At 41.4% G+C, this 13,729-nt stretch overlaps 1 protein-coding gene across 1 annotated transcript; it reads right to left on the bottom strand.

Moving 5' to 3' along the window:
- Positions 1 to 1,184: 1,184 nt before the first annotated feature.
- Positions 1,185 to 11,934, bottom strand: LOC117218419 (uncharacterized). The gene is made up of 6 exons (XM_033466771.2): positions 11,326 to 11,934; positions 10,382 to 10,607; positions 8,997 to 9,499; positions 6,809 to 7,330; positions 4,251 to 5,087; positions 1,185 to 3,446 (listed from the first exon to the last, which is right to left on the bottom strand). The coding sequence occupies exons 1-6, from the start codon at positions 11,643 to 11,645 to the stop codon at positions 2,990 to 2,992; spliced, it is 2,865 nt and encodes a 954-aa protein (XP_033322662.1). The 5' UTR covers positions 11,646 to 11,934; the 3' UTR covers positions 1,185 to 2,989.
- Positions 11,935 to 13,729: the final 1,795 nt, after the last annotated feature.

Genomic DNA, 13,729 nt, shown 5'->3' with positions numbered 1-13,729 from the left:
TCCGTTGAATGATAATACAATGGTATCGCCGTCTCAAATTTGATCCACTCATTTTTCTCACAAATGCATCAAATCCGCGATCCGCTGATTGATCGGACACGACGTTATTATAGATCGAAGCTATAAAAAAAAAAAAGAAAAAAAGAATCGAAAGCGATTTGAAAGTTGCCCGCCGTGCCAATATGTGCACTAATCACCGGGAAGAAATGATTTCTTGCGAGCGGTTCCCGGCAAATATTTGAGCTGAAAAAGTCCCGCGGCACGGCTCTCGGGCCACCCGGTACACCGAATGTAATCTCGTTGCAGAATGGATCAGTGATTAAAATCCCTCGGCAGACTGGCGTCGCGGTGGCCGGAACTTAGTTCCACGTGCCTCGACGATTATATTATTAGTATTGTGCGATAGGGGTGAAAGAGCGCCTGGCTTGAGTACCGGTAACTCATGGACACCGCAAGTTCGCCGAGTTTCCGGCGCAAGTTCTGGTAAGTACATAAATCCCGAAGGCGAACTAGCAACTAAGACGGTGTTCTCGGCGGTGTGCAAGTTTAATAGATTCCGCGCCGCCGTCGCTGCACTGAGACCTAAATACGATCGACTTAAACGCGGCTTCTTTTATTTCCAAGAAGGAGAGAAAGAGAGAGCGCGTTTTTTCCCCTCAATTATTCAAAGTCGCCAACTTTCGCCGCGGCAGCCGGACCCTATTTCAAACTGTTTGCTCGTCGGACCTCTTCCTCGGAGTTTTCGATCAGCCGGGGGGATTCGCGAACACATTTTTTCCAAAACTTTTCACTTAGTAGAACGTTCCGCTCGGTTAAGGGACCGAAAAAACGTCACCTTCGCGAATAGTTTTTCTCAAATACTGCAAGACTCTGTTTAACGCTGGGTTTAGGGAACCCGCAGAAACGACGGGTCGCGCTCATTTTTTAACCCTTTGCGCTCCGAAGCTTTCTCCGATATTTATATATCGATATGTTTTACTCGTCTTCATTATTTATTACTATGTATATTATTATACGTTATTATAATATACCAAAGATTAGATTGATATCGAAATCATTATGCTGCTGTGAAATTTTATAAGAACTAATAAATAAAAGATTTTCTGTTTTCATTTATGTATTTTATTCGATCACCTTGCAGCATCAACGATTTAACGATTTAGTATCGGCGACACGTGGGTGCAAAGGATTAATTTATGTTTATTCGCGTTGTAAAGATACATTTATGAATGATTTATTCGATATATTTGTTATTACTTGCGGCAAATAATACGATAGCATTCGTCCAGAATCGGAATAAATGTCTGATCGTTACTTTAATAAACGAACATGAATCTTTCTACATCGAGAATTACATATCTCGAAGAGCATTTCAAAATTTGTCTACTTAAGATGCGATCGATCTCACCGAAATCTCGTTGAAAAGATGGTTGCGAGATAAATTGCGATAGCACGGGCCACCCTCTTGACGTTTCCAAATGAAAAACAAAAACTTGCAATTTCGTTAACACGTTGGAAACTACCTTATTTTTTCAGCAAAAGTCAGTCGTGTTTTATTACATGGAAATACAATCGCCGTCGCAACGCCGAAAATTGACTATACAATTGATTAAATTGTTTTTCAGTCGGAAACCATTAAACCTTTTTTTTTTTAATAAACAGTCCGCGCGGAACTTGGCGCAATTTCGCGTTTCCGTAAAAAGGTTTTCAAGGAATAGTCGAGCTTTATTCTCTGCGCTATAGGTCGCAGTCGAATATTTGATATGCGCTATAAAAACATAAATATTTCGTAGTTTAATTGAAACGCACACGGCACAGTTATGGACGGCCGCTGTTCGGCATCGCTTGCGACAGGTATAATTGTGAACGTCCTTCGGGAAGGGACGCGCCTTTTACGATTTTTTCGCGAAACGTTTAATGTGCACATTTTTCGTGAAACTGGAGAATAATGCATTAAATGGCAGTTCTCCCTCTGTTACATGCATTTTCTCCGACTGTCGGCACAAAGCTCGATTAACCGGGGAACTTCCGTACATGGAATATTACACAACTCTTCCTAATAAAGTCCTTCAATAAGAAGATCGTTGTTTTTCTACCGTTTCGTAGCTGCCGAAAGTGCGAACAGCCCTTAAACCATGCTGTCTTATCTTCGTAACTGGAAACTCGATGTTTCTGTGAAAATTCAACAAAGGACCTCGATTATCCGGACCAAGTAGAGTGACACGACTGTTCGAATATTGAAATAGTTGCTTACTTAAAATGCTAGATTATAATTTTATTCGCTTCTACGGTGAATCATTTTGCATACGGGTTGCCTTAGACTGATATAATATATGATATGTACTGATAAACATATTTGGACAACGGGGAATACGGTAGAAACTCGATTATCCGGATCACCAATGTTTGACTTGTTAATTATTCCGATGCGTTCCAAGTAACAAACAGTTCGATCTAAGATGCAGGATCTTTATGCGGATCTTTGTGTAAAATAAAACTTTTGTGCATCGATTTATGCATCGTCTTGAATAATTTTAACGAGTTACAAATAATATAATCAAATTGCTAGATTCATTACCGATATAAATGTAACAGTGTTATAATAAATGCATAAAATCTACGAGTCCAGTAATTATACAGCACGATAAAAATGTCAGTAATTGTTCCATTATCCGAACATTTAAGTCTCCAAGACTGGTCCGGATAATCGAGATTCTACCGTGCTTCGTGCTTACAATAATTCACAGTTACAAGAGATTCAAAATTTGCGAAACATCGAGGAGGCTGCACGGATCTTTATGCGGACTAACAACGCGGCAATAATCTCGACAAATCGGAAACAATCGACGGAAATACCGAAGTTCTTCTGCCAATTTTACGGTCTCGCGTTTCACCCGGTGATCTTCGCCGTAAAAGCAAAAAATCCGCAGTCCACCGACACAAAAGATTCCAGCGAGCCGATTGTAAAATTTGCGACACCGGCGACGACTCAGTCAGCACCCCCCTTGCAGCACATCTTATCGATGGTCTTCGCAGTCTCCTGTCTTCGGGTCTTCCACTTTCTCATCTGCTTCTTCTTCTCTTCGTCGAAGGGACACTCGATCTTGGCGATCCTCTTGTCCCTCTTCTTCTCCGGCCTGCCGATCGGCAGCGTGGTCGGGCCGACCTCGATCACCTTCAGTATCTCGATGGGATTGACGGCGAACTGGCTGCACTCGGGCGATCCGACGGTGAGCACCAGCACGGTGATGAACTTGTAGAAATACGTAGCCCGGAGCAAGTACACGGCGCCCTCTCCGTAAGAGAACAACGGTGGGCCGACGGAATTCACGTCGCAAACGTAGTAAGAGCCGCAGAACTTGAAGATGCCGAGACAAGAGCTCTCGCAAGTCAGGATGCCGAATTTGTATTTGAGGAACATCTGCTCGAGCGTCTGCCAGAGGTATCTGTGAATCGATTACGGCACGGTAAAGAATTGATTTACAGGGTGTCCCAAAAATGTCTCGCAATCCGGAAATGGCGGGTTCCTCGGATCATTTGAAGCAACTTCTTCCTTTACAAAAATTTTCTCCGAGGTAACGAGTTATCAACGAAAAACAGTGACCAATAAGAATCGAGTACGGCTGGCGCGAGGCGGCCCAGTCAATCAGCGCACGAAGTTGGCTCGGCCGCCTCGCGTCAGCTGAGCTGGGATTCGACCGCTCGACCGCTGACGCCGTTGGCTCGGCCACCTCGCGTCAGCCGTACTCGATTCTTATTGGTCACTGTTTTTCGTTAATAACTCGTTAACGGTGCCTCGGAGAAACTTTTTGTAAAGGAAAAAGTTGCTCCAAACGAACTGAGAAACCCGCCACTTTCGGATTGCGAGACATTTTTGGGACAACCTGCATAACATATATTAGGCATATAATAAGCAGATATACAGGGTGTCCCAGCATCGATGGTACAACCGAGGAGAGGGTGATTCCACATAAAGAAGACAAATCGAAAATAAGAATTAACATTTTTTCATTCGTGGCTTCGTTGTCGAACGCGTACTCGCCGAATATTCGAAGTCGATTATCTCGGTAACGAAACGCTCGACCGACAAAATTTTATTTTTTATTTTCGGTTCGTTTTTCCACGTAGGATCACCCACTCCACCGTACCGTCGATGTTCTCTCGGTTTTCTCTTAACCCTCTGAATCGAACTTTCGCAGTTCCGTTCGTTCCGACTTCGCTCTTAGCGATCTCGCTCTTTTTTCACGTACCTGCACGACTTGGAGTAGAGCCTGCCGCAGATGGCTGGCAACACGTTCGCCTCGAACATGGTCTCGCCGATGGTGAAATGGCTGGTCAGGTACCTGTTCCAGCAGTTCACGTGGCTGTACTCGTTCTTGGTAGCCTTGAACTGGGCCTCGAGCTTGCTGTGCGTGTAGTAGCGGTCGCCGCACATCGCGATCACGTCGAGGGTCTTCGAGCTCCAATATTCGGGAGCCATGATTCTGGTCATGCCGGCGCATACCACGTAGCAAGCGTAGGTCTGCATGCCGCGATTCTCCCTGTCGAACATCCCGTCGGTGATGTGCAGCTCTCCCCAGAGGGAGAACAGCTTGTTCGACTCCTCGACGACGTACTGGTGCCATCGCATCTTCCCGTTGCCGGTGTCCTTGCTCTTCTTCTTCTGGGCGACCGGCGTGCACTTGGCCCAGGTGATCTTGTACAGCTTCAGCCAAGTGGGCTTCTCGATCGCGTCTCTGATGTCGCCCTCCTCCTGCTCGATCATGCAGGCGTCTCTCGTGTCCAGAGGATCGAAGGGACAGTCGTCGATCGTCTTCATCTTCACCAGCCGTTGCGCCGGCTTCGGAGCCATTCGCTGGAGCAGCCTCAGGTTGTGGATCTGGCAGCAGAGATGCGTCACCTGGAATATCTGCACCGTGTAGCACTCCTCCTCCCACGGCGGGCCCTCTTCGGGTTCGGCGATCGCCGGTGCGTCCTCCGCGAGCAACACCGGCTCCGTCTTGGCAGTCGCCTCTTTGTGCTTCTGCATGGTGGACTTCGGGACCTCGTAGACGTAGGCCCTCAGCGTCAGTATCATCAAGTGCCGCCTGAGAATAGCGATGGAATCGACACCGATGTTATCGATGATATTCGATCGATTCCATATCGATCCATATCGGTTCGTTTTTGTAGAAACTCGGAGCAAAAATGCAGCGGCCAGCGCGCCGGTGTACATTAATACGAGTACACGGTAATGCTAGAATAAAAATGGTGACCTAACTTTTTACTTCTAATTTCTTGCCACGATTCGGAGGCGATTCGGTGGCCACGTGTCACGATTCGACGGTCACGTACCTAGTACAGTAAATTCTCCCTAATCGATGTTCAGCTTGTACGCAAAGATGGACAATTTGGGAAGAGGAGATACGATTATTCGAGCCTTGCGACTCGTTTCATGTATGTAGTTGTTGACAACCGGTGGCTATAAAAATTGAGACGCAAGACTCGAATAATCGTGTCTCCTCTTCCTAAGTTGTCCATTTTCGTGCACAATCTGAGCGCGAATTAGGGAGAATTTACTGTACTAAATACGTGACCGTCGAATCGTGACACGTGGCCACCGAATTGCTTCCGAATCGTGGCAAGAAATTGGAAGTAAAAAAGTTCGGTCATCATTTTTATTCTAGCGTTACCATGTACTCGTATTAATGTACACCGGCGCGCTGGCCGTTGCATTTTTGCTCCAAGTTTTCACAGAAACGAGCAGCGAGACCCGACGAATCGCGATATAGTATTCTCAGATCGGTTTCAGTTCCGACCTCCGAACATTTCTGGGAGAAATTACTGTATCGATTCTGTTTGTACCGTTTTTTCTTTTTTATACAATTCAGTATTGGATCGAAATCTGTCAACTCTCCCACCAATCCAGTCAGTTCGATCGGAGAGACTTTGAAAAATAAGCAAACTAAAGTCGTCACATTATTTCTCTATTATTCCATTGTTCTATTGTTCCATTGGTTAGGGACCAGTGGATTGCGGATTTTACGTATTTGTAATCAAATGAAGCATGTACAATTGAAAATGGTGAGGAGATTGAATGGAATTAAAAATTCCGAATCATTTTCGATCGATTGAAATGATCGAAGAAGAGAATAACACTCTATGTGGTTTCCATTTCTTGCATTGAGTGGGTTAGAATGATAATGGCGCAAGTCACATTTTTCTCACTGTGAAAAAACAATAAGTGTTATTATATATATAACATGTATATAAACAATACTATAAAATAACTATAAACAATACACGCGTTAGTAAACAATTAAGACAATCAGTTAAGATTGTTTAGAGCTAGGCTAATTTATAGTAATTTTATCATTTATTTTACTTATCTTTTGAATATATTGACATGTGTAGATTACATTTTAATACTAAACCTACCAAGCCGGTCAAAATGACCAGTCTCACATTTTGTATTTCAAAATTGCTAGAATTATAAAGACTCTACCATAGGAAATTATTGAATAAATTTCTTAATCCAGGTATATTTGTTCTAATAAAAATTCTGGAACGTCTAAATAAATTCAGTCTTATTCTTACAGAGCAACACACAATCTTCGCTTTCAGTGCTCGGTAGGTTTAGTATCAATACACAAATCACAAAAAAGGAGTTACGCCATCGTGATTCTAACCCATTCGATCGATGCGGATCGTGTTTATTTCGCACGAAGATCCGCGGCCTAAATATCAACGTCTCGAAAAATACAGCGAAAGATCAACTGGTATCGACAAGTATCGATGGGTATCGACGCGGTATCAGCCTCGACACTACCTGAGAGACTCCCTCGTGCAGAACTTCACGATGCAGGCGAACCCGTTGTCGTTCCAAAATCCGTACTGGTCGCAACGATACGGATTGTACAGATACCAGAACAGGTTGTCCTTCCAGAAGGCCACGCAGAACCGCGAGGTTCGGTAGATGCAATTCCGGTACCGTATCTTCAGCTTATCGAACCAATCCTCGAGCTTCTTCAAGCCTTTGTGGACCGGCGTCCGTTGATCGTCCGTCATCTTCTCCGCGCCCAGCTCCAGCTGAACGTTCATCAGGTTCTTCCGCTCCAGCTTTCGCTTCCTCGCCAAGTTCGGCTCCTCGTAGTCGAACCCGACGCCGGTTATCACCGGCACGTCGTTCAGCTCGCGGACCAGTTCGATCTCGATGCTGTACTTGTAATTGTACACGACGATGTCGTCCAGCCGGTGTTTCGCGTTCACGTTCGTCATGCCCATGTGCGTGTACAACATCCACGCGTGGTCGTAGATGTAGTCGATATTGGCGCTCCACGCGTATTTGTATCTGAGAACGAGGGGCGGGGTGTTAAGGCCAACGCGTAAGCTCGCATTGTTCTAGGTGTTCGATGAACGTGGACCGATGAGCGACCTAAGTGTGACCTTAGGTGACTTGATTGTAAGAGGACGAGAAGAAGATAAAAAGCGAACAACTTTCAATTTACACGGCTTACTGTTTAAACATTGAATTCGGGTAATCGAATGACAAATAACAAGAACAAAATACTGTACGTCGGTGAGAATAGTTCAGTTTTAACCCTTAGCGCTCCACGCGTTTCTCGAGTACTACCTACCAGCAACTCCGGCACATTTTTGGAGCAAAGCGCCCGAGATAAAGGAAGTCTTATTTCGAGCGGAAAAGATTACGCGTCCTTGCGATTTATTCATTTTATGTTGTTAAGTATAAAAATGGGCAAAAGGTGTTTTAATCGTAATGGTATCTACTTAACCTTGACATCCTCATCGAAATGGGTAAATTTACTATTAACGATATTCTTCACAATTCTTAAATAAATATATCCCTCGGGTTCTTGGGCGCGATTCATTATAAAATTAGCATTGCGAATCGTCTGTTGAATTCTGTTTGGATACAGAATTATTGAAACAAAAATATCTTTTGCGCGAGTTTGCCGGAATTTTTTTATCGTTAATCTTCGCTGGAATCGGCTCAATTGATAATTAAATTAAATTAAAAATTAGTAAATATTCTTCGGACGTTCTAAAATAAAGTTGAACAGCGTTTTTCTGAAAAATATCACTACCAGCAACTCCGGCACATTTTTTGGGCAAAGCGCCCGAGATGAAGGAAGTCTTATTTTGAGCGGAAAAGATTACACGTCCTTGCGAAAGCGTTTGATTTTATTCATTTTAAGTTGCTAAGCATAAAAATGGGCAAAAAGTGTTTTAATCGTAATGGTATCTACTTAACATTGTGCGCAGTCAGTGCATCGACATCGTGAATTGTGACCGAAATTTCCAAGCAGCAAATGCATCCTCATCGAAATGGGTAAATTTACTATTAACGATATTCTTCACAATTCTTAAATAAATATATCCCTCGGGTTCTTGGGCGCGATTCATTATAAAATTAGCATTGCGAATCGTCTGTTGAATTCTGTTTGGATACGGAATTATTGAAACAAAAATATCTTTTGCGCGAGTTTGCCGGAATTTTTTATCGTTAATCTTCGCTGGAATCGGCTCAATTGATAATTAAATTAAATTAAAAATTAATGAATATTCTTCGGATGTTCTAAAATAAAGTTGAACAGCATTTTTCTGAAAAATATCACTACCAGCAACTCCGGCACATTTTTGGGGCAAAGCGCCCGAGATGAAGGAAGTCTTATTTTGAGCGGAAAAGATTACGCGTCCTTGCGAAAGCGTTTGATTTTATTCATTTTAAGTTGCTAAGCATAAAAATGGGCAAAAAATGTTTTAATCGTAATGGTACACGCGCTAAGCACGTTTTCACTACAAATAACAATTGCCAACGTCGACAAAAACATAGCATCTTCGGTGTAATCATGCTAAAAATATTGGGCTCCGCAGCAGAGCCTTCGGATTTACGGAACAAATGACGTATGTCTCCATAGCGGAGCCAACGGAGCGCTAAGGGTTAAAGTTGAAATAACCTCGAGTGTGTGCAAAGGATTGAAACGACGAAACGGTACCTAAGCTGGGTCTTAGCCAGAAGGGCGACGATGGCCTGGTAAAAACAGAACTTCCACGTTTTCCGACGCTGCCGAAACAGGCCCAGTTCGGGCAAATGCATGCCAACCAGCCCGTGTATGCAAACATCGGCATAGATCCTGGCGATCTTCCCCTTGGACGGTAACTCGAAAACGATATAATCGCCATCGACTAATCCCGGATTTTCGCCGGCAGCACGATCGACCTGCAGCTCTTTGACGGGCGTTGGACAAACCGGCGGTATCCTCGCGTGGCCTAATTCCTTGCGATCGGAATAGTCGTTGCCGGTATCGTCGAAGCCATCCTTCTCGTCGTCGGGTTCGCACGGAAACAAGTCTTTCCTCCGCTTCCGTTCTTGTCTGCGACGTTCCCTCATCTCGGCCACCAGGTTCCGTTTAGTGCACGGCCATAGGCCCGGCCATTTACCACTGTCCGTCTTCTTCACTTCTGTGTGCACGTTCACGTCTGACTTCGATATGTGCACCTGAAAGGTTCGAATGCTTTGCCAGTTATAAATCGATCTTTCGCTGTATTTCTCGAGACATTGATTTTTAGACCGCGGATCTTCGTGCAAAATAAACATGATCCGCATCGATCGAATGGGTTAGAATCAGAATGGCGTAACTCCTGTTTTGTGATTTGTGTATTGATACTAAACCTACCGAGCACTAAAAGCGAAGTTTGTGTGTTGCTCTGTAAGAATAAGACTGAATTTATTTAGACGTTCCAGAATTTTTATTAGAACAAATATACCTGGATTAAGAAATTTATTCGATAATTTCTTATGGTAGAGACTTTATAATTCTAGCAATTTTGAAATACAAAATGTGAGACTGGTCATTTTGGCCGGCTTGGTAGGTTCAGTATTAAAATGTAATCTACACATGTCAATATATTCAAAAGATAAGTAAAATAAATGATAAAATTACTATAAATTAGCCTAGCACTAAACTATCTTAACTGATTGTCTTAATTGTTTACTAACGCGTGTATTGTTTATAGTTATTTTATAGTATTGTTTATATACATATTATACATATAATAACACTTATTGTTTTTTCACAGTGAGAAAAATGTGACTTGCGCCATTATCATTCTAACCCACTCAATGCAAGAAATAGAAACCACATATAGTGTTATTCTCTTCTTCGATCATTTCAATCGATCGAAAATGATTCGGAATTTTTAATTCCATTCAATCTCCTCACCATTTTAAATTGTACATGCTTCATTTGATTACAAATACGTAAAATCCGCAATCCATTTGTTAGGGAACAATAGAGAAATAATGTGACGACTTTAGTTGGCTTATTTTTCAAAGTCTCTCCGATCGAACTAACTGAATTGGTCGGAGATATTTACGAACCGGATGATTCGCTCGCATGTTCTTCCATATTCGGACCATTTTCGAGCGATCCATCTTATTCGGCAAGTCCTGTTTGTCCTGAAACTGGAACGCGTTAAGGGGCAAGCATTTGTGTGGGGTCGCTAAGTCTTCCTCCGATTGAACCCGAGGAAACTTGCTGATTGTTGCCGGTTTCCTGTGCTTGAATATGTCGTCCCTCTCCTGTTGCACTTGATCTTCCAAGAATCTAAAACAACGATATATAATTATTTTGTTTATTTAACCATTTTATTATGTAGACAACATCAACGCCTAAACGTATACATTTTTTATTTTCACCGTTTCACATTTTTTATTTCATAATTACTGATGTCGTAAAGCTGCTTCCATTATAAATTGTTGAATATATTTCTTTGTGCACGCACATAAATATTATAAGTATTATAAAAGTATTGCAAAAGTGATATACAGAAATTGTGAAAAATTTAAATAGACACAATCACATATCATTTATATGACACTTGTTAGTCGCTTTTAGACCTCGGTAGGTTTAGCGTCAATGTATTTTTTATACTTATCCCAGAGACGTTGGTCTTTCCACTGTTCCTTTCTTTTTTATTGGTCAGTGTTAACCTCCATAAAGAGATTATTTTGCAAATCCGGATACATAGATATGCAGAAAACGTAGTCGCTACAAATTTATTACATCATATCATATTTTTTTCTTTTTGTTTTTTTTGTTGCTTAATATGTATGTAATGTGTACTGCTTAGTATGTATTCTGAATTGCACAGTAGAAAGAGTAAGTAGCAAGTAGTCTATTATAATTGGAAATTAGAAACCAAAACTTGCTTATTACAGCAAAATGTTCATTTGCTTTCGTGGAAATATTTTTGCGAATATCTCAGAGTCGAACGAGAATCGCCAAATATTTCTGTTTGCCACCATTCGCATCATTTTCTTACGCGTTCATGAAGATCTCCCAGTTCGGCATGTTATCGCATTTCCATCTTTTCTCCATGCACTTCTCCATCGAAAACGGTTTTCTCTTCTTCTTCTCCTTCTTCTTCTTTGGAACCGTGCTGACCGCGGCTTCCGATTTCGTCTTGCTCGCCGCTGCACTCACGGTGCTCGGTGCATCGGTGTCTGCTTCATCCGTGTCCGCGGCATCGGTACCCGAAAAATCGGGTTCCGCGGCGTCAGGTTCCGGAGCATCGGTGTCCGGTGCATCGGTGGTAGTGTCATCGGCATCGGTCGTAATATCTTCCTGCTCGTCGTCGGCCATGTTTGCTCAGCCCGATGTATTTTACGCGATCACATTTACCATGGATTTGCCAAATAATTCATATTTCCAACGAAATAACGGCTCGAAGCGGATCATTGCATTCGCGTTAATGAAATTCCGTACTTTGCAATTTAACGAGAACGAGTCTAGTCGATAATATTATTCGACTAGATCATCGCGGCTCCCGGAATACTTTCGTCACGCGGTAAATACCATTGGCGATGATTTCGATCGTAATTTCCAATTCCGGGTGTAACCCGATAACGATAAGCCGCGCGTGACATTTGAATATTCCACGGCACGGTCTGAATTCGCCGGCGATACAACCCTGCGCTGCTTTTTTCGCCGATCGTCTGACCTGATTAAAAAATAACTTCGCGCGGTACAATAAATTCTCCGTAATTGACGCTCAGATTGCGCACGATAATGGGCAATTTGGGAAGAGGAGATACGATTATCCGAGCCCTGCAGCATGAGCTGGACGAAAATGTCTTTCGTCTATTAACCCTTAAATGCATGATTTTTTGTTCTGAATGTTAAAAAATCGTTTTTTATAGGAATGTAGTCATAGGTTACGTAAAAAATAAATGAAAAAATCTAGGTAATAATATTGAGTATTTATTTTGAAAAAAAGTTGTATGTAGACTTTTGGCAACAATATGCGTTTATTACTAAAATTACTGTAGACGTAAACAAATGGTCATGTATTTATATAATCTATTAGTATAGGAATTTTCACATTATTTATAAATGAAATGCAGCAAAGCAATTGCGATTTTTGTTGTGACACAAAGCAATTTTTAAACTCGAAAAAAGAAAATATCTCTGCAAGTAACACATTGAAGGTTATCACCCACCACATTGAAATGTCAAAAAACATATAACTTACTCGCCAAAAGTAATGTCAAGTCTTTTATTTCACACATGGTCTATTGTCTATTGTTATCAACGTGTGTTCGGAAACGCACATATTCAGGTTTTTGAATAAAATTAAGTGGAACTGGAATGTAGACAATTGGCAACAATATGCATTTAAAGGTTAATAATTGTAATATGTCAAAAATAATTTTTGTCAGAAAAGCATAAAATCCACGGTCCAATTTCATTTCACATTGCGTAGATTTGAAGTGATCTTTCCGAACAACCTAATATGTTGTATAGTTTGGTTCTAAGCAATTAATTCATTGAAACGAACTGTATGAAACTTTCGACCAATTTTCCGAACAATCTGATAAGTTAGATTTTCAACCAAACTATATACAGTAATGTCTCCCTAATTGGCGCCGAAATTGTGCAGCAAAATCGGCAATTTGGGAAGTGGAGATACGATTATTCGAGCCTCGCGGCTCGTTTTTTATAGTTGTTACATCGAATATGTTATACGTTATATCGAATAATCGTATCTCCTCGTATCGTATCCCCTAAATCGTTCATTTTTGTGTACAATCTGAACGTCGATTAGGAAGAATTTACTGTATTTCGATCGTCCCTAGCCGCGCGATAATACTCGCGCACTGTTCACGTTATTGGAAGCTGTGATACGGACGAAGTGCCCTGCATTACACCAGCTTTTAGTAATTTAGACATTCCACTTTAGACTTGTAACCAGACAATGATTCTTATGCAAAATAAACATTATTTTCATTAACACTAAACCTACCAAGCAGTAATAGTACATTGAGGACATTGCTTCATACGAGTAATAAGATCGAATTTATTTAGATTTTGTAAAGTTTTTATTATAAAACTTGCTCCAATAATGTAATTTATTCAAGCATTTTTCATGAAAGAGTCTCTACAGTTTGCAGAATTGCAAAATAAGAGAACGGTTATTTTGGCCGCGGTAGGTTTAATATTAATTACAAAATACAGAAACTGTATAGACATTTATTTCTTTTCTTAATCATTCTAACGGAGTCCGTAGTAATACAATATTACTTTCAAATTGTATAAATGTGTGTGTGCTATTTTGTACTTGATTTATTCATTACAATCACCAGAAAGTAATAATGGAAGGACGGATAAAATACAAAAACTTAAAACTAAGAGAGAAAAAAAGAAACTTAAATATGAAGAAAAAAATA

The sequence above is a fragment of the Megalopta genalis genome, chromosome 4 (assembly GCF_051020955.1).
Source record: "Megalopta genalis isolate 19385.01 chromosome 4, iyMegGena1_principal, whole genome shotgun sequence".
NCBI lineage: Eukaryota > Metazoa > Arthropoda > Insecta > Hymenoptera > Halictidae > Megalopta > Megalopta genalis.
Note: the sequence above shows the minus strand (reverse complement) of the source record. Positions and strands in the feature narration are given on the sequence as shown.